The following is a 26,696-nucleotide window of genomic DNA, read 5'->3' as shown; positions in this document are numbered from 1 at the left end:
CCATGTGTTTAGGGGAGTCCATGTTGAGGAGTTTATCAAACATCTTCTGCGAATCAGACAGCTATTTCCCCTCCCAATTGGAAAAGTTCTTAATTTTTGAAACTATCACCAGAAGAAAAATATTCTCATTTGGATAATCCAAAGGATATAATCTGACTCAAGAATTGCAAGGTGTGTGTGGGGCAATATCTGGGAAGAATAATCCAGTCTTTTGTGATCAGATTCTGACAACATTTCATCTTCAGAAAAAAAAAAACTCTTCCTTCATATGAGTAGAGGAGGTAGTAACAAATAAAAGGGGACCCAGTCATTCTGACTCCCCTTTTGAGAAAGGAGGGCAGGAGGATGCTTTTTGGGGCTGTCCAGAAGCATGGTCTTCAAAACTGAAACCATATGTCTAACTTCCACTAGCAACCTGTCAATGTCCTCTCTTCACCAGCATTTGATGTGTGCATCACTCATTCAATACTTTCATGGTAGAACTTGCTGGACAAATGGTTTATTCATATGTGTGAGGGTCCTGGGCTATAGCAGCATCCAAAGGGGATTTTGCTAACAGGTTTCAGAAACAAACTGACAGTCCCAAGAGCTACAGGAGTGTGCCAGCAGAATTAACCACAAAGTGTATCAAAGAGGTGGACTCGCTGATTCCATCACTTACCTCACAATTTCTTTTCATGGCCTGAAGGGGAAAGTCTGCTGCCAGGGATTCCATCAACATGGCAGCTCATGCCAAGTCTCTCAGACATCGGTTTTCAAAAAACAATGGGCATTTAGTTTACTCCCAGCTGTTTTTTTCTGTGTGAAAGGAAGGCAAATAGGACATAACCTGACATGACTTGGTACCCACAACTACACTAGCCTTTTCTGAAAGACATATGCTAAGACTTTATGTAAATCTCTACACAAAAGAGAAGGGACCTAATGGGGGTGCTTATCTGCCTGAAGAATAAGTTGCTGAAGTCAACCACCAGTACTACTAGAAGCAAAGATAATGAAACTCTGCAGGGGTGTACTAATGGCAAGAAAATTCTGAGTTTTGTGTGTCTGTAAATCTTTCTTGTACTAGCAGATACTCTTTTGCTAAGGGCAGATGTGAGGAAGTAGCCCGAAGTTTTACAGACTGGCCAAACATATAGCATCCTTGGCAGGATACATCCCATACTGTAATGGTTACTGTAACAGTGATCTAATGAAGAACTTTGAAAAGTCACTGATACACCTTAAAAATATTTTTGCAATGGGGTGAAAGCCCCACACAGGGGTGTAGACAGAAAATTCCATTTTGTACTCTCAAACACTCAAAGGTGAGGAAGATCAGCCTTCATGCGATTTCCTGCTTGCCTGGACTACGTACTTAGGTTAACTAAATCTGGTAATGTTTGGTTTCAGTGAAAATCAGTCCAGTATATGACTTGTCATATTAAAGATGGCAAAGGGAATTACAGCGACAACGTAAGCACAATTACACTAACAAAGGTCAGTCTTCCTGCCAAAATTCTTCTAAAGTGGATAAGTTTGAAAAAAGTGAAACACCACCAGCTGCTCCATAAAAGAGGATTAAAAAAGACCGTTTTCTCTTCCACATTTTTCTGATGGCTCTTCTACCTTTCTGTCTGGTAAAAGCTATACTAAGTATAAAACAGACAGACTGCAGACTGGGTGGGCTGAAGATGTGATCTAGCTAAAAAAAGATCCACAGTCTGGTATATTATTACTCAGTAACTCTAACCTTAACCATATCTTGTTCTGCCAGGCATTACAACAAATGTGCATGTTGCAGGCTAGCCTCCATCTATGTTTTTCTGTGCTGGTGGAAATTCAATTCTTTAGGGCTACGACACAGACACTATCAGCATCACTTACGATGTGCCTATCACTTCCTGGTATAGGACTTGCTTCATTAATAACTACTGATTTTTTTATATATCCAAGCAAAACATGCATCTTCCACACAGGTTTCAGAAATCATAACATTTTTGTAAATTACATTATTCAATGTGAACTGATAATTTACTGTAGTACTAGCAGACTGCTTCTTCTTTAGCAGTAAACTTAGCAGGAGAATATAAAAGCACATGACAATTCTGAAATAAGATACGATCATCAGGTCCTTTGGCCTAGTTGGTCTTAATGATACCAGTTAATGAATAGCTATCCACCCTTAAAAAGATCACCAATGATGTCCTCACCATTACCTTAATGGGCCAACAGTGAAACACCACCACTTCTGATTTCAGCGGCAGTCTTTCTTATGGTAGGGGAGGATACTTCTGCCTGCTTAGTAAAGGAGATGCTAGCTTTGGAAATTAGAACAATAGCAAAACTGTCCCTTACATTTAACTACTTTATGCCACCCTCCAACCCTCTGCATTATGTAACTTTAGTAATCTAAATTATTTTTAAGAGTAAATTAAACATTTGCATGTTTTATACACAGTAACATACTCAGTAATAGTAAACAGCATGTGTTTCACTATAATTTTCTAATTTACATCAAGTACTTTACGAGGCACCATAAGCTACGTGGAGCCCATGAAGCATAATCTTTCTAAATCCCACCAGAAACGCACACAGTGAAAGCCTCCCAGCCAGATACAGAAACAGTTCTGAAGTGCAATTTAACATGGCAATGTCTTTAAACAATGGCTAACACGATTTTCTTGACGTTAAGAGCAATATCTTCATCATTTTCCCCAAAGTAGGTTTTAAATTTTAGTGTGGTGACCCAAAACAAGTTTTTAAATATGAACCAGATGCTTGACAATTTAAGGTCTGCACAAGACTTTTTCTATACTTAAGACAGGATGTCAACATTTTATTATCTAGCTATGCACGTGGCAGCATCCGTCTATGAAGGCTCCAATTAATCAAGTCTATACTTCAAATATGGTACTTAGGATACCAAGGGATTCAAACACGTCACACTCACAAAGCTACTGACAAGACAAGACAATCTACAATGCTACTTCCTCTGGTGGTCTTTTTAATAAACTGACTCATACTAGACAGATGTCTCCCAAAGGGTCAGTTGTGGTGCATATGAAGCTACATAACCCTGGAAAAGTGAATCATTTTCACCATACTTGTGCATTTGTGCTTAGCAGAATAGCACTAATTACATCCAAGGGTCACATATAGCTTCAAGCTCCACTTTCTGAAAGTTCTACTGCTTATTCTATACTGTACGTACCTACACCTCTATCCTCCATTCTTGCCCATCCTACCAAGCCTGAATATAGACTGAGAAAATGGAAATCACATCTTCACAAAGCTGGAGCCCAAGTTCTGCTAAATCAACAAGGTCTGGATGATAAATCTGAAAGCAATATCAACAGTTTTAAGTATTTTGGTTCCTGGACTCCTGGCATTCATAAAATATTTTTAGATCAGAGAGTTAGGGTTAATACCCCATGATTTTTCACTCCCATGAATTAGCAACCTGTTTTGTGAACTATCGGACACTATCCTTAATTATGGAGATAGGGGTATTGTATCTGCAGGAATATGAAAACTAGGCATCAGATATACCTGTATGGTCTTTTCTCAAGGTACTAGGATTACTTTTTTCCAACAGCTTGAACATTGAAAGCTGCTCAGAGGATGAAGATCAATGACATTCTCATGCGTTTGACATACTGGAGTTCAATTAAGATTTAAGCTATTTTGTAATTTGGTAAAATAGTATTAAATATAAAAATGAACAAGCATAGGAACTTGCCTAGTTTCAACCTCAAAACCACGAGTGTTGAGGAAAAAATAGGGAATCTGGTGGTCTTAAAATTTCATTGATAAGCTCAGTCAAAATAATTCCCAAAAATCATGAAACCCAGGTAGTGTTCCAAAGTAACAAGCCTTTATTCATCACAGGCAAGTGACCCTCAGTAACAAAAATCAGAAAAAAGATTTAATATATTAAATTTACTATAAATGTAATATATTAAATATTCAATATTTAACTCAAACAGTATTAAGTATATAAACAATTCGGCTCAAGAGGTCAACCTCACCACCACCAAAGAAGAAAATGGCGAGTTCTCTGATATTTATGATTGGGAGATAAAGTGCTGATGTAGACAGTTTTGGAGGATACAGTCAAAATCCCATTTCAGGGCTTCTACTGTACATTATGAACATCATGCAGAGCTCCCTGAATGAGATGTATGTACCCAAAGTTGTGTAGCATGAGTCCTGCAACAGTACATAACTACACACAGAAGACAAAAGTTATACCAAATACCAATCCACCCACACTGTGACAGGCTTGGCAGGCTCTCAGCTCTTGCTCTATCCATGCAGCACCCAATGACCACAGGGGAAATAAGATGGCCCTGGTGAGTCTTAAGCTCAATGGTAACAAACCTTTCAAAGCATATATATTTGTATACATACGCTGTTCCATTTTCAGATACTGGAAAAAAAATCAACATTGCACAGCTATGACAACCATCCTCAGGAAACTGTACTGTAAAGTTCATGTTATCAAAGAAAATGGTATACTCCATATTATATACAAAGTCTACCTTAATAGTTTTAAAAAGTATATAAAATTTAGTGCTTGCATCTTTTTTTCAAGCTGTAAAAACCTTGTGAACACTTTGCCTTCTCTGAACAAATAACTCATCACAAACATGCTGCCACTGTACAGCTACTCAGAAAATATCAGAGCCTCCCCACCATCACAGTCACATTATTAGCTCCAATATCTTGCATGTGTATTCATACCTCAGATCGATGTATAGCCCAGAAGAATGGGGTCTTAGGCACAGTATCAGTAACCACTACTACTGCTTTACCAATTGGCTTCGTTACAGATGCCATCCAGTTTAGATCCAGAAAGCAGTCTTTGAGCATTTGCAACAATAAAGCGCTCCTAGTGTCCAGGGAGAAAAAAAAAGTCTGCTGAGGACCTACAGTCTAAAATTCTTGCAGTGAAATGTATGCAGTTTAATACAACATGCAGCAGTGGATAGGTGATTTCACATAGACTTACTTAATCCATACACAACCTGTAATTCACAAGATTCAGAAACAAAGCAAACTATACAATTCAGCTAGAAAGTTCTGCATAGCTAGGCATCTTATAATTAATGCATTACCATAAAGAACACAATTTGTAAGTATTGTATATATGTACATACACACACACACATATATATACATATATATATATATATATATATACACACACATACATATATATATATATATATATATATATATATATATATATATATATATATATATATATATATATATATATAGAGAGAGAGAGAGAAAGAGAGGGGGAGGGGATCAGTTCTTTACTGCCCAAAAGGGGGAAAAAGGCACAGCATATTACGTCTCTGTTTCGTGAAACACCATAATGAAAAACGTTGCATAAACAGATATCACACTACTCAGCATTTCAGATAACCATATGAACAGCCCTCTGTAGTAGGTATACATTTGAAATATGTCAGAGATCTCAAGGCAAGGTCTTCCATCTCTAACTCCTACAAACACCCTCAATGACAGATACTGTGGCACCTCTGTGCTTGACTAAAAGGCTGCAGCTGGCCATATGATCCCCAATTCTGACAACATGAGCTGATACTGACAAAGAAAAAAATTATACAGGTCTGAAGAGTAATGTAATGTTACAAACTGCATGGCTGTGGTTCATCCTTCATAACTTCTAGGACTGAAAAAACTTTCAGTGTGCTTATTAACAATAAAACTTACAGGCTTGAGTTTATTATCCTCTCAGTACCAATAAGGCCTTGTTCACTGCTATCATTTTCTAGATCTAGAGTAAGCCGCTTGAAAGCAGAGCACAACACAAACACTCGAAGTAGACTAAAGAAAACAGTATCCAACAGAAGACCCTCCCCCTCTGCAAGGCTGCACAAAGTTGGGTGGGGATGTTGAGAACGACAAACCACGACCATGCAGGTCTACTATTATGGTAAATACCCAACTTTAAAAACTAATATGGCCTGGTTCATCCTTTTATCACTGGAACATAGTTCCCAGAAGACCTTCCTGGAATACGTCAAGGACTCTGTTTCCAAGATGGTTGCATACTAAGTAACATGCTGACTAGAGCTCTCCCAGTGTAAAAATCAAGAATTTTTTGGAAAAGCCAGTAAAAATTTTCAGTTTGGGTAAAATTTGCTTAGCGACCAATTACTATACTGACTACATGCACACAAGGAACAACTCTGGAAAAAGTAAGTGAAAACTCAACTAGAAAGGGAGAAAACACCTCTGTCTGGAAAGAAAACTACAACTGTTCAGCAAAAACCAGTTCAAGTTTCAGCTTTAGTATGTGACATGGTTTCCAGTAATTTAAAGGGAAAAATAAATTAAATGCATTTAGAAGCATTTAAAATAAGTTAGACACTGGAGAAATACATAAAGTAAAATGCCAAATTGCTGGAAAAAAGTAGAAGAAACTTCAAGTAATTATTCAGATGAGAATAATAACTGCAGAAATTAGACACTCAAATGAAGAAAAAACTGACTGAACATAAGGGTTTACAAGATGATGAAAGGTTTCAAAATTATCAGGGCTAAACGGCAGAGCCATGAAGAGAAAATCTGAGATCTTTTTGCTGTATCAAAGAACTGAAAGGAACACAATGCATTCATTTTTATGAAACTACAAATAAACAGCTGGACTGGTTTTCCATAGGGAAAAAGTTATGTACTGGTTGGGACAGCGTCCTTAGCACATTTCCTGGGTGGCTCATGGGAGTACACCTTTCAGCACAGTGGAACCAAAGGAGGCTCTTTCCCTGGAGGCCAAATCCACTTTGTAATGAGTGATAAAGGTATGGGGCCTTGCCCATGTAGCAGCAGCATAAATACTGTCCACTGATAGTTTAGCTAGATAGGCAAATGATGTTGCCTGTAGCCCTTGTAGACTGTCCCTTGACCGTGAATGGTAGCTCTCTGTTATTAGTACTGTAGATAAAGGTGATGCAACTTGAAAGGCAGTTTGAGTGTGACCTTAAAAACAGGCATACCTTTTTTTTGCTTCTGAAAAGGAAATAAACAATTGATCAGTTTTCCTAAAATCTTTGGTTCTTTGTAAATATAAGTAGAGTTGTCTGTGCACATCTAATTGGTGGAGCTTGTATTCTTGCCTTGTTGCCATGACTGGGAAAAAACACTGGCAGCTCAACAGATTGGTTTAGATTAGTTTGAGAACACACTTTATGCAAAAAGGATGGGTTAAGTTCAAAGAGATACTCTATCCTTATGGAAGATCAAGTAAGGAGGTTTGACTGATAGGGCTTGCAATTCTGAGACTCTCCTGCAGAAGTAATGGCCACTAATAAAATTGTTTTCCATGACAGAAATTTGAGGTCACATGTCGATGAGGGCTCAAAGGGAGGTAATTTTAGATATGATAGAACAAAATTAAAATCCCATGATAATAGAGGTCATAATAAGCACGTACCTTTTAAAAATGCTTTGCACAATCTATTTGACATCAAGTTAAGAGTCCAGTCACCTATATGAAAATTACAAATTGCAGCTAACTGGACTTTAATAGTAGCTGCAGCAGAACCTTGTTGAAAGAGCTCTGCCAGGAATTCAAGAATAGAGCTGACTGGGGCAAAGAAAGGATCAATGTCATCTGTTGCGGCCCAGTATGAGAACCTCCTCCATTTACTGGAATATAACTTCCTGGTTGAAGCCTTGTGTGAAGATACTAAGATATGCTTTACTGCCGGTGTGAAATTATGAAGCCTGACTAAACTTGGAACTGCAGCAGCCGTACTGTCAATTTGAGGGTTTGGAGGGAGGGGTGGGGTGTTCCTGATGTACGAGTCAGAAGATCTGGAACTGAGTCCAGAACCCACGGCTTCTCCTGAAGATGAGGTCAGAGGAAAGGAAACCAAATCTGATGAGACCAATATGGGGGGCAATGAGAATTAGCCTGCTTCCCAATGACTTGGCTTTCTGTATGACTTTGGGTATTAGAGGAAATGAGGGAAATGCATAAAGAAGTCCCGGGGGCCAATCATGTACAAGTGCATTCCTTGGTGACTCCCCCGGAGGGGGGGACTAGGGCAAAATACCTGCTATATTTAGCATTCATGGGTTTTGCAAAGAAATCACAGCAAGGCTGGCCCCATTTCCAGAAAATAATCTCCACTATCTCGATTTAGGGGCCACTCGTGAGGCATGAGTATTTCCCTGCTGAGCCTGTCTTCTATCACATTGGATTTCCCCGGAATGTGCATTACTACTAGAAAGCATTGGGAAGATGTAGCCCATTGGAATACTCTGAGTGCCTCTCGGCAAAGGAGCTAGGATTTGGTTCCTCCTTGCTTATGTACCAGACCACTGACATGTTGTCTGTCTGAATTGCAATGGATCCTAATGGAGGAGTCCTGAAGTGCTTGCAATGCCAAGAGTACTGCTCTCATCTCTAGGACACTGATGTGCAAATGGGCCTCATGCTCCTGCCATGTGCCTTGGACTGTCCTCCCCAGATATAGCCCCCCCACCCTATCTGGGAGGTGTCTGTGGTCACTGTCACCACAGGTTGTTGTAGGGTAAAGGGGAAACCTAACGTCACTTGACTGGAAAGGAACCACCATCGTCGATCCTTCTTGCATGACTCTGATTCTGATCTGGTGAGACATGGGAAGTTCTTGAAATGGCCATTGAGGAAAAAAGGAGCCACTGCAGAATTTTCATGTACATCCTGGCTAGAGGAACTAGGGTTTTCATTGCTGCCATTATTCCTGGCTAGAGGAACTAGGGTTTTCATTGCTGCCATTATTCCTGGCTAGAGGAACTAGGGTTTTCATTGCTGCCATTATTCCTAGAACTTAAGACTGTTTTCACTTTGGTTCTTGGCAGAAGATTGGAAATCTGTTGTCTGAGTGGAGAGACTCCCTGCAGTTGCTTTGCCATCATGGAGATGGTGTTGAGATCTGCACCTATAAATGTAATATGCTGACATGGCAACAAGGCAGATTTTTCTGAATTTATTGTTATCCCCAAGTGAGAACAAAGTTGTAATGTTGCTTCTCTTGCCTGTTGTAGTAGATACCTGGTGGTGGCAGTCAGAAGCCAGTCATCTAGGTATGGAAACACTTGGAATCCCAGTCGTCTCAAGTGAGCCGTGACAACTGCCATGCATTTGGTGAACACTCTGGGCGGCACTGTAGTGAGACCAAAGGGTAGAGCTCAGAATTGGTAATGACTGGCTCCCAGCCAGAAGTGCAAATGACTCCTTGATGGCCTGTCCATTTTTATATGGTAGTACGCATCGTGGAGGTCTATCGAGCACATCAAATTGTCTTTACTTAAAAAGGGGAGAATAGACTGCAATGTCACCATTTGGAACTTTGACTTCTTTACGGATTCGTTTAGTTTGCTGAGATGTACGATGGGTCTCCAGTCCTCTGTTCTTTTTGGCACTATAAGAATCCTGAGTAAGTTCCGAATCCTATTTGGTCTGCGGGGACTCTTTAGATGACTCTTTTGTCCAGCAACTGTTGAATCTCTGCAGTTAGTTGCCTGTTCCCTTTGACTGGGTGGAACATCTGGGATATTTCTAACGTGTAGAACGGGTAGGCAAAAGGGAATGTAATAACCTCTGGATATTATACTTTGTGCCCACTTGTCTTTTGTGATCTCTAGCCAGTCTTCCAGGTACAAAGATAACTGCCCCCCGACTGTCTCCAGAGGGGGGCAGGCAGGCCTCCTTTCAGGAGCGCTGGAAGGGTCGGCTGCAAAATGAATCATGGTCACCCTGATATTGCGGACCCCCCTGCCCTGTGGACATCTACCATTACTACTTCCCTTCTACCCCTGGGACCTCGTTCGTCTTGAAAAACTCCCTGGGATTTTTTGAACCAGATTTTATCACCCTTCTGACCCTTAGGATAGGGTCTGGAAGGTACAAAAAAAGTACTCCAACAGCAGAGAGAGTTTTTTCCTTCCTGCTTGCATCTGGTGAGTGTGTCTTTGACGTGTCTATATTACCCGATCGAACATTTAGGTTAGCAAATACCTAAACGTCGACCCGGTAATATTGACAAATTAAAACAGCAAATGGCTGATTTAACATAGGGAATGAATTCCCTTGGCCGCAAAAAAAAAAAAAAAAAAAAATAATTCAAAATGAAATGGGGGGCTGTGCTCTCCACACACCCCCAACTAAATATACCAACTCCGAGATCGCTCTACAGTTGGGCAAAATTCGCATAATGGCCAAGGGAATTCTTTCCCTGCGTTAAATCGGCCATTCACATTTTTTTTTACTTTCGTTATTACCAGATCGATGTTTAGGTATTCATTAACCTAAACGTTCGATCAGGTTATAGGAACCCTCTTTGACTTTTGGTCCAAAGAGTGAGGAACCACTAAAAGGGGTGTTGACAAAGGTAGACTTGAAAGATTCCGCAAAGTTATACAAGCACATCCAGGAGTGTCTCCATAGGGAAACTACTGAACCCGCTGCCCTACTCACTCCATCTGCCGCTTAAGAAATCAGTCTCATGGAGGAGTTCACTACGGAGTTTAAGGTGGATAGCTGACAGGATACCTTATCGGAGACCTTGAAGAGTACCTCCCATCTCTTTCAGGAGCTCTCTCTGAAGTCTAGTGCATTGGGTAGTTCAGCGATCTAAGGGCAAAAGTCACTGATGAAAAAACGCTTCCCATATCTGTTCATCGTTCGGGACTCCTTGCTGGTGGATATATATAAAGTTTTGGAAAGTCTGCAAAAAGAATCTTAAACAACTTTCTAGAAGGGAAGGAAGTTAGCTTTACACTCTAACTTCAACAGGCGCTTGGCCCTCTAACTTAAACGGGCACAAGCTTAACTAATTACCAGTTCAGGGAAAAGGAATACAGTAACAGATAAACACAGTGAATGGAAGCACTTCTAACAGTGCTCCAAACAAGAAAGTACGACAAAACCCTAAAAGACACGGGTTAGGAAATTTAAACAGGAATAGGAGAAAATGGCCTGACGAAAAGAAGCAACTGTCAACCACAAAGCCAAAAATGGTGAAATATATATAAGAAAACACAAATCATAAATGTGAAAAAAAACCCCACACTATAGGATAATATATAAAGTATAAAAATCCAACACTTGGCCACGGCCAAAATGAAGAACCTCCAATCTGTTTACGTGGAAAACGAGATCTGGGGAATTAAAGCACTGGATGATGGGATAGGTATTCACCCATGAGCCAAGTGAAAGCCTTCGAGCTTTAGTATTTGGCTGAGTTGGAGCCGAGGATCGGCTCCGAACCCAACCAGTAAGCATGAAAGCGAGATAGGACAACATAACTTGATTAGTTAAGAGATCACATTGTGTTTGCTCCAAATCAGGCCAACAGAAATGACCTATAAAAGAACAGGTGATAAAATACCAACAGAAAGAGCTGCTTGACAAAACTGGGAGAAGGGAAAAGTATTAAAAATTATGGAAATTTCAATGTTTGTGGAAAATGACTTCAGAATATGTTTTTCTGGAAGATCAACAATATTTCTGGATGCAAAGCAGGCTATACAAGAAATAATGTTTGCCCCCAAAGACAAAGGTCAATCCCACTTAAAAGTATTTTAGATGTGAACTATTATTTATTCTACAAGTAGTGGATGAAAAAGAAGTTTGTTGACTATGCAAAACTGATGGGAGAACCATAAAGCAGAAACTCCAGTTTATGCCAATAATGTTTATGACGGCACTGAAGGGACTGAAGTAACTATACCTAAAATATTTCTGTTCTTTCTGTTTAAAAATTACTTGATGTAAACTGCATGTTATTCTGTATAGCTCTATAAAGTATGCAATCAGATTTTGACTGTGTGTGTGTGTGTGTGTGTGTGTGTGTGGGGGGGGGGGTGGTGGTGGTAACAGTGACTGTTGTATATGCTAATGACACCGAAGCAAGAAAATACTTTCTTAGTTGTAATATAGCCAGAGTTTACAGTGTAACAAAATAAAACCTGGAAACAAACATGTCCAAGTTAAGATATCATCATGATCTTTGACTTCTGGGGGGAGTAAATCTGTACTGATCATAGTACATATATTAAAATGTAGCACTGGATTCAACAATGAACTCTTAGTTTATGCTATAGTTACGTTTTTTATGCAAATTAAGACTTGAAATTTTTGAATACGTTCCTGTATTTGAAAAACAGCTGTTTGTCCTCTAGTACTTTGCTCTGGCCTGAAGAGAAGCAGCCTGCAGGTAATTAGTCATGAGACATCTGAACAGTATGTTCGGAGTGAGATATAAAAGATATAATGTATAGTCAGGCAGTTCAGTGAAACTGTGTTCCATGTGAAATCTCTGAGACAAAGACATCATTAATTTTTAAATGGATACTGGCAAGCAGTTCAGTGAAAATAAAAAAAATCAAAGCATAAAATGAAGTTTGAAACAAGGGAAGCGAACAGTTATAAAGGTATTTGCCTTCCCAAGTGCCTCAATACTTTAATGCATTAAATATAACAGCGACAAATAAGTTTAAGGGTAGCCATCTTTTTTTCTTAAAGTGAAATGTTTTTCATGTATATTTAATTGAAAGCTTCGAGACCCATCAAATAACTAATATTACATCATGCACCAATAAATGCCAAGATGCACATACACATGTAAGGTAATACTGTAAAAAGTAGACAATGATACTTTCCTACTTATCTGATAAAATGAGAATAGTTTATGGAATGGATAGTGGGTATAAGTAAATTAGGGAACACAGAAATTAATTTATGTATGAGGGATAACAAATTAGTGGGATAAAATGAAAATGGACTTTAAAAGCATGGAGGAAATGAGAAAAGGTTGAGAGAAATAGTAATAGGAACTGCTTAGAGGGGGTTGACAAAAGTTACATCATTACAAAAACGGGAAATCTTACAGAAAAATGGGAGCAACTGCAGAATGCTAAAGGGAAAATAAGAGACTGTTTGGGCAACATGCATAAGACACGGTTAAGCAACTGTTTTTGAAAACTCTACAGTGCAAAAACCTTTAGCATAATGACTTGTACAGCAGAAAGTTATAGCCAAACCTAATGCAAGATTTCATAGAGGTAACTGGGGATATTTCAGAAATGTTATAAAAATATGTATAAAGCACAGAAATGGGGAAACTAAGAAAGGTTACAAATGGAACCATTTCTAAAAAAGTTATGCCAAGCCTGGAAGAAAATGAGGCTCAACAATTAACAGACAGGAAGATAAAAAATAAAAACAGTGATGTATCAAAATCAGCAGGGTAACATCTGGGAACAATGGGTAATGCTGCAGAAATTTGGAAGCTGGGAGGGAAGAGTGGCAAAGATCTGGAAGCTTTGTTCAACAATATTTTAAAAGAAGGAAAGAGTACCTTTCATCTTGGTAGAAAATAGTGATGGCACTATTCCTGAAAGAAGGTAAACAGATTCAGTTCATGCAGACCCATTTCAATTTTAAACTGATTATGATGTGTTTATGTCTATATTAGCTAGGAGGATGGCAAAGATGCCAGCAAAATTAAGAGATATGGTCAATGTGACTTTATTCAAAAGCTATAACAAAGGCAATAGCGGTAAATTATGTACATACATATGAATTGGTTCAGTTTGTTTGTGTCTTTCGGCTTTTCCCGGTTAGGGGTCACCACAGTGGAACTCCGGTCGGTTGATTGGTAGTTGATTTTTACGTGCAGAGTTACCAGCCCTGACGCACAACCTTCAACGAAGGTACGCCCATTCACACATGTCTCCACGCAGAAGACGCTCTAGCTGAGAATCGAACTGGACAGCGTCTTATTGTGAGGTGACAACGCTACCGCAGCACCACCACCACCGCATATGAATTGGTTCAGTAATATCCATATATAAAAATGAAGTATTTAGGAGTATGGATAAAAATGATTCTGATATGGCAACTAAGGATATGTGGGAAGAGTATACTAAAACTGAGAAAATGGAAGCACTGTTATATGGACAGTAAGATAAAAGCAGTTACAATGTTTTTAGTCCCATTAGTTTTATTTATACACAGGTCAGACATGTTTCATCAACCAGAGGAGAAGTTGTGGATATCAATTAATAAAGAGCTGAAGGACTTTAATCTGGGACAGGCAGATGGCAAGAGTCAAGTGGGATAAACTTATTCTTCCAGTAGAACAGGGCGGATTGGGATTACCCAATTTGAAGAGATATTTCAAAACTACACAGTTAAGGCTGCTATGCATAGCACAAGTAGAAAACTATAATTTAAAGTGGAATGGGATGATGATTAAACAGACTGGAAGTTCAAGAGATGAGCAGAGACTGGGATTTTGGATGCAGGCCTTTAAGGAGAACATAGATACAATATTCTGAATGAAGTAGCAAAAAGTATCCCAAGAACTAACCCAGCACGGGACTGGAGAAAGGCGATTCTGTTATTAGGGATGACTCCAATTAGGGATATAGACAACAGGCAAGAGAGCACTAAAATTTATTGGAGAAAACTGGCAAAGAAACCAAGGTATTAGGAGCAAATATTTAGAGAGGAAAAGATGACAGAATGGGAAGGCTGAGAATTTATTTGGACTGCAGGACAGAGATTTCCTTCCCTATCAAGGACTGATATCAGAGTCTAGGCAAAGAAAAAGAAATAAGGAGGTCCTAATTGAAAGACCAGCATTGGTAGAATTTTTAGTAGAATCTACAACAGAAGTTGCCATTAAAAAAGGAAAAATTAGCAGAGCATATAAAATATTGTGTGATAATAAGACTCAATCAGAGGAGGTTAGAAAGGATTGGCAAGAGATTGGACAAGCAATTCACAAAGAAACAATGGGAGGATATATGTACATCTCCCAAATAAGCAACAATCTAGAAGGTTTAGGTTTTTTGCTTGGAAATGTTTACATAGATATTTTTATACCCCAAGTAGACAAATGTTATGGGTGTGATGGGAAGAGGTAATTGGGAACATTTTCTGGGAGTGCGGTGAGTTGGTGGACTTTAAGGATTCCCTGTTATGCACTGTCAGAGATGCTGTGTAGGCAGATTGGTGTGATAAGGGAGATGATTTTTCTGAGCTACGATACAGAATTGGAAATGCCTAGACATGGTAAGGCCTTGCTGTGCCTAATTATGGTGGCTGCCAAAAAAGCAATTACTAGAAAATGGAATCAAAACCTAAACCAACTATGCTAGAAGTAGTGAATACAGTAACAGAGATAAAACAACTGGAACTGAGGTCTTTAGAAATGGGTAAGAGCAAACTACACAGGAAAATGGGAATTGTGGGAACAATACATACAGGGGAACAATAAGGTTTAAAAGAAGGCAGAATTGAAATGAGCTATGTAATGTTTGACTGAAAATGACTGGGTAGATTGTAAGTTATGCATAACGTTTGTAACTGGGAGTGTGTCAATATGGTTTGTGATGTAAAATGCTTGCAACTAAGATTGTGTCGGTGTGGACTGTTTACATTTATAAAAATGTATGATTGCTTATGTCGTAAGTGATGGTTTAATAAATATATTTTTTGTTTTACCAAAAAATGTGATGTTATTCAGAGAAGGCAAACATCGAATAGCAATAACAGGACAAATTATCTACAGGTGACTGGAATTTAAGAAAACATACTGTTGTTGGGGAGTCTTAAAGCAAAGACAACATTCAACAGAGTCAGATGGGATTTTGGAATGGGGCTGTCTGGACTCCTGCATTGTTACTGAGAATGCCTACATCCTAGCCATTACAGAAATCTGGATGAAGGATAACATCTGTCTCACTGACTGTATTCAAACTACAAAATAATCTATGACAATAGATCAGGACTCAAGAGTTTCCGGAGGAGTCATATTACTAATGAAAAAACATTCGTACTTGCATCTCATGATGTCTTCCACATTAAGCCAAACAAATGACAAATCCCATAACTGGATACTGACCACGTCCTTGGCATCTATTTCCCATCCTTGAACACCACCTCAGCCTTACAGACTGGTCTCCTATACATCTTGCTAATGATCCTACAGTAGCACTGTCTTTTTTTCATAAACTCTCCACTATTCGGACATTCTTTTCCCAAATGTATGTAGAAGGTTTAGGGGACATGTTTGCCTTCGGCTCTCATGGGGATGTTAAACTTGTGAAGCAAACGGACATTGCCTAGTGTACATGGAAACAAACCCAAAATAATAGAAGTCTGCTTCAAAATTACCTTAAGTTAAGAAAGAAAACTAGAAGAGCCACTGTTACTATATTCTCTACTTGCATAATAAACTATCAGCTGTGGGTAATTCCAAACAATTTTGGAAAGAAAATAAGCAATTGACTGGTCACATCTATTGCAATTTTCACCCTCTTTGTATGGATAAAGGAACCAACAGCAGCAACTCTGTGGAAAACTATAAATACTTTTCTTCCTTTCATCCATCTTCAAAATCACAAAGTCATTCTGATCCTCCAAAGATAATTTACAAACTTTCAAACTTCAATAACCTTCCTCAAACTCCTTGCAGCTATGTTTCATTTTGGTGAAATCTTTGTTTAAAAAGAATCCTCCCCTAAACATTCAAAGCTTTATCCTATTTTTATAAGTAGCTGTCAAAAATAAAGTTACACACTCACCATAATGTTCCACCTGTGTTGACCATTTACATTCTTCCTCAACTGATGGGATCAGATCAGAGACTCTGATCAGACTTGGCCACTTCTTCCAGATTGTCGGTTGAGGAACGAATGAAAAGGACATCACCACATATGCTGCTAAACCTCTTGCATATAACTGTAACATACGTCTTATCACTGATATCCTACTTCCATTATTAAAACATTACAATATTATCCCTCTTCCCAAAGTATCCTCCCCAAAATCAATAAGCACTGGCACCCAATGTCCACTCTGTGTCCTCTGGATAAAATCTTAGAAAAGCTTCTTTACAAACTACTCAAGTACATAAATAACTATAGCTTTCTATCAAATCAACAACATGGATTCAGAAATGCTTTCAGCAATTTAACCTCTCTACTCCCTACTATCAATTACCTACCATTACATCAACAAGGGCCTCACTACTGTTGTTATTTCTGTAGCTAATTGCACACAAACTTATGCTCTTCAAGCTTGCCAAATTTAATTTTAGCCAAAATACTATTAAATAGTTCTAAAGTTATATGGAGAGTTGAATGTTTCAGGTGCATATGAATAACCATCTATCCACAAACTGATTTAACATGGGGGGGTCCTTTAAGGGTCAGTCCTAGTCATTACTTTCCCTCCTCTGATGACCTTGCTCTTTAAACATTAAACTCTGCACTATCCTTCTCCTATGTTTCAATCTAATAAATGTCACAAAAGTCTGCAAACCCGGCCTCAACTGTCCATCAACCTCTGTCATTGATCATTAACTAAAACTGTTGATAAATCACAAAAAAATGCTATGCTATTCTCTTCCCCTCACAAATACCCTCAGTTATCCATATTTATATCAAATTGCCAAAACAACAACCACTCTTGCTAAACATAACAATCGAGCACTTAGTCTTAGCTGTTCCCTCACCTTCTCAATCCACAGATAATATTATGAACAAAGTTCCTTTCCAACTGAAGCTATGCTACAGAACTTCTTCCCTTCTTTCCCATACAGCTACATTGGCCTTAACTATAATAGTCTTCTCCCTAAACCTGAAATATGGTCTGCCTCTTCTGAAGTTCCATTCTTCCCCTACACAAAAGGCTACAGACCACTGTAAATAAAAGCTAAAGATCTGCCCTTCCTGCTGGCTCCTGCACTCGCCACTGCCTTCTTCTGCACTCGGTAAATTGGCTCCCTGTAACTAAAACATCAACCTATTTACTCAGTTCACAAATGTATACAATTTTAAATGAAGGATATTGCCCCTCTTGAAAAGACTTCTCAACAGAGAACGAAGAACTCCCAAGGAAATTCCCAACCTGACCATATTTCTCTGCCCAAGACCACTCAATTACAGGTGAAAGGACCTTTTTAAGACTTGGAAATGCCATCTGGAAAAATCTTCCTCTTGGTTTAGGGAGTAAAGAAACTGTTGTAAATTTCAAGACAGCACTTTCTGAATTCTTCAGTAAAGACTCTACACATACTTTATAGATAAAGGTTATCAATTTTGCAATCTATTCCTGATTTTCACCTGCCTCATCAATACTTTGTGCAACTGATCTCTACAGTTTGGTACTGCCTCCTACGTGTACTGTATGTTTTATTATTCATTATTAATTATGTATGCTAACTAGTACTCTGTATATATGTGTATATATTTTGACTATGTATGTGCGTATATATTTATACTACATAACTGTACCACTGTACTTCTGCTGTGTTTGCTCATCTGGCCCAGGGCATAGCTCTAAAGTTCAGACCAGCCTATCCACATGGTTATCAAATAAATACATTTTATGAATATGGCAAAAGTAGCATTTTTGTATGCATGATAGACTAATAGGACTAATGAGGAAATATGAAGGGTCAGAGGACTCCTGGTTTACCATTATTTGCTTTTTATTTGGAGATTTTAAAGGAAATATGGGATTCACAAATCCAATACTAATAGTGCTTGATTTGGGAAATGAACACAATAAAGTGCCTGAAAAGAGTGACAAGAGCTTTTAAATTTGTCTGCTTATAGGTGCATATGGTTAGACATTGTATGCTTCCCGTCATCACTTGTCTAGTATGTTCCAACATTCCTATTTAGCTGGCATAGTAACGGAGAAAAGTTAGCATTACTTAGAGATATTATTCTCTTCTGTATAAACTCAGAAAAGATCAATTCAGTGTTGTGGGACATTTTGAGATAATTTCAAGTCTTCTCAAAATGTAATACAAGTTTAGGCAAAACAAAAGACACGGTGACAAAGAATAAAACCCGTGGAGGAATTGATTCAGCAATATTTATACTAATGGGGACATAAGATGATCGAAGTATATGGATGGATTAAAAAGACTTATGATAGCCAGGGGTTTTTGTGATGAGACTACATGGAAGACTATACAAAAATTAAGAATTTAGAAGCTTCTGATTATGGATATGAAGACATGCAGTGAAAATGTTTTTAGTCCGTTTTGTGCAATATACAGGTCAGGTGCATTTGTATCACTTGGCCAAGAAATTGTGGATGACAATACAAAGCTGATGAAACTCTTGCCTTCCTTCCCTTGCAGACCAATTCAGTGGGATAAGTTAATTCTCAGACACAAAACCAGTGTCAAACTACTTTTTGGAGCCTTTTATACCCATTTGAATTCACGGCTAGAGAATATTTAAGATATATTCAATGTAAGGTTGAATAAATGCATTGGACAAACATACCTTGAAACATGCTAGTGCAGTCACTGTATTTATCGGAACTGACGAAATACTGATTAAAAATAAAATCAGAGGCACCTTCATAGAAAGGACATGTATATCATTAATCTAGGGTCTTTATTGCCAAGTTTGAAGTATTTGTTTTAATTAATGCTTTCAACTCAGTGCTGTGTTATTGCCACTTTGTTGCTACATTACACTTTTATGTTGATCCGTTTCATATTATAGTTGTCGGATTTTTTTTAAATTAGTACTTTACTGTGGATTAAGAGCATCTCTGATGTACATGTTTACATTACTTATGTACCGAACATGAAGATCTAATATCGCTGGTTGATTGATATCCTATTTTTTATTTAAATGAATGCCTGCTGGTAGTGGGTATTCAACTAAAGTCACTGCATACCAAAACTAGTTCTGCCATTCTTCTTTTGGTCATTACAATAAAAGGTTTAAGCTACCATCTGTAGTGTTCTAATGTTTTCCCCTTAAAGGATAAGATGATTCTTCCAACAGGACAAGGAGTTTCAGGGTTACCTCTTATGAAGGAGTGCTTTAAAGCTGAACAGTTAATATACAACTCAAGCAGGTTATCAATCAAAGTAAAAAGGGATGATGTTGAATGGGTAGGGGGTTCAAGAGATAGAGACTAGGAATTTGGATGCAAGTCCTTAAGGAGACTAGAAATAACCATGCTATAAATACTGTAATCAAAGTATCATAAAATATTCTAAGTACAGTTGGGTAAAAACTTACCATAACAGCAGCTGTTCAAATAAATCACTGCTGTAGTAATGCTGTCAAGTAGGCTGTATCCTGCCAAGGATAACATACATCCAGCCAGTATATCAAAGCTTAGACTTTACTTCCTCACCTGCCATGTCTGTCCTTAGACTTGGGCACAAGGACTACATGCTAATACATAATGGACATATGGGCATCAAAATTTCTGAGCTATTGTGCCCCAAGAAGTTACTGAGGCTAGCTACAACTAGAATAGACTTTGGCAGTACATGGTATGCAGGGGGGAATGGTAGCAAATAAAGGTTCCACCTTGGCCAAAAAGGAAAAGGGGGAATGAAGGGAGGGAGGGTGCATATACTACTACAAGTAATTTATATGAACATCTATTGTTATGTTAAGTTATTACAGAACTAAACAACATTCATCATTAGATCACTGTTGCAATAATGCCAACAATGGGATCATTCCCAAGCTTTTATGTTGAGTGGGAGGGGTAAGATAAACAGAACTAGACTCCAGTAACCTTTGAAGAATAGTTCTGGCAAATCCAATTAATTTGTTAACCTTTTATTAAAAAGGTGCGAACAGAAGGTCAAGTAGTAGCCTTTAGCATGAACTTGAAGTCTATCACATTTAAAAAGGCTCATGAGGAAGCTAGAGCTCTTACAGAGTGTGATGTGACACTAATAAGGATCTACAAGAAAAGGAAACATGAAAGGAGAGGACAAGGGATATTCACTGAAAATAGTTTGTTTGGAACCTGGAAGATCTTGCTTTTTACCTTCAAAAGAAATGAACAGATCAGATGTTCTAAGTTCTTTTGTCTTGTTCAAATAAAATCTTAGTTGTCTGTGGACATCTAACAAGTGGAGAATCCTTTCACCTGTATTTTGGTGACTAGGAAAAATGCAGGAAGGTGAACAGATTGAAAGTCACATCTGTAACCACCTTGGTCATAAAAGATGGATTAGTCATAAGGGAAACTCTGTCTTTGGGGAAACCACAAAAGGAGAGAGAGACATTAGGGGCTTGTAACTCCGAAACCCTTTTATTAGAGGTTAGAGTAAGAATTATTTTCTATGTACAATGTTTTATTGAAGCTAATTCAAAAAGGGGTAAAGTTACATTTCTCAAGCACATAGTGCAGGTCCCAAGGAGAAGAAATGCATTTCTTGGGTACCCCGAAGTGTAAGACGTCTTGACGCCTTTTAGGAATTACTTGACCAGAGAATGTGAAGAAAGAAGTGAATCCATGGAAAGAACAGCTGAAATAAAGTACATGCCAGACACAAATTCAGCTGCTCACACAAATATTGGAAGATGGATGGTATCTAACTGATAAAGATCCATCCTCTTTTTTTTTTTGAGGCAAAAAAGAAAATATTTTCTTTTTAGATGTATATGATTTTCTAGTTGCAGATTTTATTGACTTATTACTTGTAGCACATCCTCAGAAAAATAGTGCCCAATAGGAATCAAAAGGTCATCCATTATCCATACTGTGAGTTTGAAAGTCTTCAGGTTTGGGTGAATGAGACAGCCCTTCTGTTGTGTGAGCAAGTCCATCCTGTGGGGTAATGTGTGGCAACTGGTCTTTGCCAGTTGAAAGAGAAAGAAGAACCAAGGTTGTCTGGCCCAAAAGGGAGTCACTAAGAATGCTGGGATCATCCTTCTGAATTTTAGAAGGACTTTTTGAAGAGGAAGGGGGGACATATAGGAATTTCTCTTTCCAGGTGAAGACAACAACCATAGTCCAGACTTCCTTGGAAGGGGTCCAGGAGCAAAATATTCTACGCTGATGGGTCAGACTCGAGGAAGATGGATCTATTTTTTTTGAGCACCCCAATGGCAGACAAGCTGTAAGAAGACCTCACTGCTCAACATCCATTCGTTTGCTGATGTACCACAACTATTGTATTGTCGGGTGAGTACCTGAAGAGTTCCTGGGGACCACAGATGATGGAAAGTTTGAAGTATCAGAATCAATGCTTTTATTTCCTTTATGTTTCCATATTTTCATATACTTTTTTACCAAAGACAGTGTTCTTTGCATCCTTTTGAGCAAGCCTCCAGACTGTCGGATGCTTCTGTGGAAACGCTATGAAAAGGAATTTGAATGGGAACGCCTAGATTTAAGTTTATCTCAGTAAGGAACCAGTCTTAGCTTTCTTCACAAATGGCAAGAGAGGAATAGGGAAAGACTGGGGAGGACTGTGTTGAGCTCATATGGACTTAAGGTATCACTATATTTTTCCTCATGGGTAGTTTGGGAAAAGTAATCATTTGAATGATAGGTGCCATATACCCAAAGGCTCCCAGAGTCTCTGTTGCAGAGGTCAGATACAGGGATATCTGGAACAGAAAGTAGTCTGTTAAGAATAGATTTGTCTGAATTAAGAAGTTATTATCAGAGAAGATTTGAGTTGCTAACCTAGGAACACCAGAAAATCAGTAAGGAGGAAACTGGACTTTTTGAAATTCACAGGGAATTCTAGGTTCTGGAAAAGATCAATAGAGAACTGTATGTCCTGAAGAATTCTGCGAGAAGTAGCATGAATCAGGCAATTGTTTAGGGATGGGTAAATGTTAACACTCTGGAGCCTGCAGGATGCTAAAACAGGGTCTAAACACTTTAAACACTCTTGGATCAGTAGAAAGTCCAAAAGACAAAGCAGTAAACTGAAAATATAAACAGAAGGCACAGACTCTTCATTTCCTGTGAAAAGGATGGACTGGAATAAGAAAGGCACTCCCGTGGGACCAAGGTACCCATAGAAGCTTTTGGAGAAAATGAGTGGAGACAGACTTTGGAGAAAGAACATCTTGAAGTCTGAGAAAACGACCAAGATATGCCTTCTTTTATTGGAAACAGGAAAAACCTGCAGTAGAAACATTTTCCTTTTTGATTTGGGGGAACAGGTTCTATTACTCCTGTTGTAAAAGCTCTCATAAGATTGGCTGTACTAAATGTCTTTGGTTCAGCGGAACCGGAGTAATTGAGTGTTAAATGGGAAAAGACTTCCACTGAAGAGTGTATCCATCTTGAATGATTATCAAAACCCAAATGTCTGTCAATCTTTTACCAAAAAGGAAGACTGAGTGTTTGTTAGACTGGAAGGGAGAAGGCTGGGGTGGGGTAGGGTGGGAGGGAAAAGATGTAGTGAAAAACTGAAGATATGCCTAGGAAGAAGCCTTTTGCTCCCTTTAAATCAGATTTAAGCTCGTTCTGCCACTTGTTTTTACTGAGTAGACTTTTATTTAAACATCTTTATTAAATTATTACATTGTGGCCAATAACATTAGGTACACACACAACAGAAAAAAAATTTAGTATACACATTTTCTTTTTAATAATCATTAACTCTAGTATTAAAGAAATTGCTCTATTCCTGCCTTAAACCTCACTCCTCCTCCTAACCATTATTCTGCATGTATCACTCCCACAAATTTCATTTGCTTCTATGTAATTTGCTCCTACCCTTTTCTAAATATCACATCTAAAGGCCCCTTTCTCTCATTTACAATATTAATTTCAATTACAGTTGGTTTACAGTCTAGTTTTTCCATTTTCTAGTATTTTTTTAGTGGGGGGCAGCCAACAGCATTAAACATAGTAGAGCCTTACTGTGTGTGAACAGTTTTGATTCTATATACCAGCTCAAAAGAACCATTTAAGTTTGCTTTATTAATATTTCTGACAATGTACTCTGTAGTGAATTTTTAAAATAATGCCAACTCATTACACACTTCAAAAAAAAAAAAAAAAAAAAAAAAAAAAAACCATGTTCTCATCAACCCAACAGCATTTCCTATCTACCTGAGGAAAATTACCTTCAGTCTCATCAGGATATACAAAATACCCATTCAAAGTATCCAAGCAAAAATCCTACACCTTCTCAACTTTGTTGCACATACATGGAAGCCATACAGATGCCTTTCCATTGTTCTGCAAATTGCCTTTACATTCTCTCTTCCCAGTCTTTTCTAACCTCCTCTGACTGATTCTTATAGCTATCATGCAATGCTTGCTGCTGCTTTATGAATATAATATACTTATATTATTCTACTAAAAGACCCACACCCAAAACCCTACTCTCTCCTTACTTCTTGATCCCCCACCCATTTAATTATCCCTTTCCACTTAAACTTCTGCTCGTGTTATGCATATAAGCCTTAACTGCTTAGCTCCAAAGTATCCCTTCAAATCAGTTAATCCATTTTCACTGGTTGCATCTTACTATCCCTATCCTTAAAAAGAGAGTTTCCAGTTTCCCAAATTTTAAGTCTCTTCCCACATATCCTTAGCTGTAGTAATAAAATCCTTTTCAAGTCACACACCAAAATACTTCATCTTATCGTGTCCCCATAAACATATGTATTGCTAAACCACTCCATGTATGGCTAGTTTACAGATATAGCTTCTGTTTTAACTTCATTTTAGATTCTGAAAAAAAAATTCAAAATGTTCTAAAACCAAAATGCCCTATCTGGATTTATCAAGTGCAAAATAGATCATTTGTTGAGTAAACTTTCTTATGACAGAAAAGTCCCGTCTTGGAAGGGTAAGTTATTTGAAATTTTGGAATGGAGAAAGTAAGATCTGTTTATTCCCCTGAATAATTTTATCCTTTCTTCTAGTATATGAAGATCTCTGCTGAAAGGATGGGGGGGAGCAAAAAAGGAAGTCTTTATATAAAGGAGCATCTTAAGATTTGCTTTTATATTTTTTGGTAGGAACTGAAGTCTTAGCAGGACCATCTTCTCAACAATGAACCAGAGGCAAAAGTCCTGCAAGAAGCATCTGCCAAATATGAACATATAATAGAATGGTGTGCCACTTAGCAGGCGGAAGAGATCAAAGTTTGCATTGCTGTTTTAAAGACACCTAGGGTTATGTGGCATACGTTTGTTAATGCTATACAGAAGACTAAACCAGCTGAGATGTACACTTTATTCCCAATGTGTGTATGTGTATATATATGTATGTAGGTATGGTTTGACTATCCCTGTCATTTGGGGGAACACCCAAAGATAGGGGAAGCTTAGGTTGGCTGTGACTTAGGTCTCAGAGAAGTTGATAAAGAATATCTCTTCTAAAACTTCAAGAACTGGAGGGCTTTTGCTTGTAGTGGTAAACTGGGACCTTTCAAACAGCAGACAGACCAAGCTATGGCTGACGTCTTGTTTCCTGGACTGGCATCAAAAATGATCTGAGAATTTTGATGCATGTACATCCCTTATGTGCTAGTACACAGCCCTCATACTCAAGCCTAAGGTTGTAGATATGGCTCAAGAGGAAGGAGAACCTAAGCTTTGGAATACTCACTGCCAGTTCTATGTTGGTTTGCTTAACTAATGAACTTCTATTTTGAGCATTAAAAGTGGTTAGCTTTAAAAATAATTAAGAAAAAATGTCACACCTTGGTAGTTTGCATACTCATAACACACTTAAATCTCTTCTTTCACCTCAATACTTTAATTATATTGCCTGTTCCTGTACAACTCTCGGGCTTATTTTTTTTTCAATCCATGCCAGCTGTGCCACTTATGCCCACTCTGTTCCCCCTCACTAAGCTCAGGCTTATTCTGCTCACATACCCTACCCCCTATTCCCACCCATCCCAACTCACGTAAACATACATCATCCTATACCCAGCCACTACAACAAAACAACCAACCAAATTCATTGAGACATCCACCTGGCATAACTCCTGTACTTACAAACACATATCATATGCCCAACTAACTCACTTCTCCCAATCTACTCCAAGAAACTCCAACAAAATAAAGTTATCTGGGTGGAAGTTGTATGCTGTTTTCCCCTAACTTATGTACTCTTCTAGTCTATTCTCATGGTTATGCTAAGCATACTCACCATTGCTGCAACCTATCACACTCCCCTAACCCAGCTCTCTTCCTCCAGCTTTATACCCCTAGTGAACAAGCACTCACCAACTACAAAACTAAATACAGAGTCTCCTCAATTAAAGCTACATCAAAAAGAACTACCAGTCTCATATAGTAGTATCAGACCTATTGGATAAATATAAAAATGGTATAACTTCTCTTACCATACTTTCTCTCCCCCACTCAGTGGAGACATTCACCCAAAATATAGACCATCCATTCAAACCACCCAAACCCTAGCTATCCCATTAGCTCCCACCATTACCAACACACAGACCTCTAATCTTAACCACAACCTATTAATGCGTATAAACTTCAGAAGCATCTACAACAAAATTCCAGATCTTGTAATCATCACTGAAACTTGGCTAAAACCAAACACTAAAGATGAAGTAACCCTTCTCCCACGATACAATATAATAATAAAATCATACACAAAAATTGGAGTTGTAATACTTTTTAAAGGGACAGTCCCAGGGACTTTTTGTTTTGATTCTGGTATGTCCCAGTTTTGACTGTGGGGGATGTGGAGGGTGCTTATAAGAAGTTTCAGTGGTTTTAGGCAAATTCCATGTCAAATTGTAGTTGTACTCACAACAGGTCTCACTGCGTCATTCATTAGTTTTGGTTGCGCATTTTATCCTCAGGGGAAAAATAGCCTTTCAGAAATTGTATGACCCTACTTCTTACGATCTTGCAGGAAAGTATATGAGTAATGCACATCTAAA

The 26,696-nt window shown here is 38.3% G+C and overlaps 1 protein-coding gene across 1 annotated transcript in view; it reads right to left on the bottom strand.

The window, feature by feature from the left end:
* TDRD10 (tudor domain containing 10) overlaps positions 1-26,696 on the bottom strand; it is a 1,185,287-nt gene that overhangs the window by 255,753 nt on the left and 902,838 nt on the right. Inside the window, exon 10 of the mRNA XM_044079377.1 lies at positions 4,726-4,873. Coding sequence (XP_043935312.1) covers positions 4,726-4,873 — 148 coding nt within the window. The remainder of the gene's footprint in view (positions 1-4,725; positions 4,874-26,696) is intronic.

This window comes from Protopterus annectens, chromosome 8.part0 (genome assembly GCF_019279795.1).
Source record: "Protopterus annectens isolate FY-2018-M chromosome 8.part0, PAN1.0, whole genome shotgun sequence".
Lineage (NCBI taxonomy): Eukaryota > Metazoa > Chordata > Ceratodontiformes > Protopteridae > Protopterus > Protopterus annectens.
This window is presented reverse-complemented; position numbering and strand designations above follow the sequence as displayed.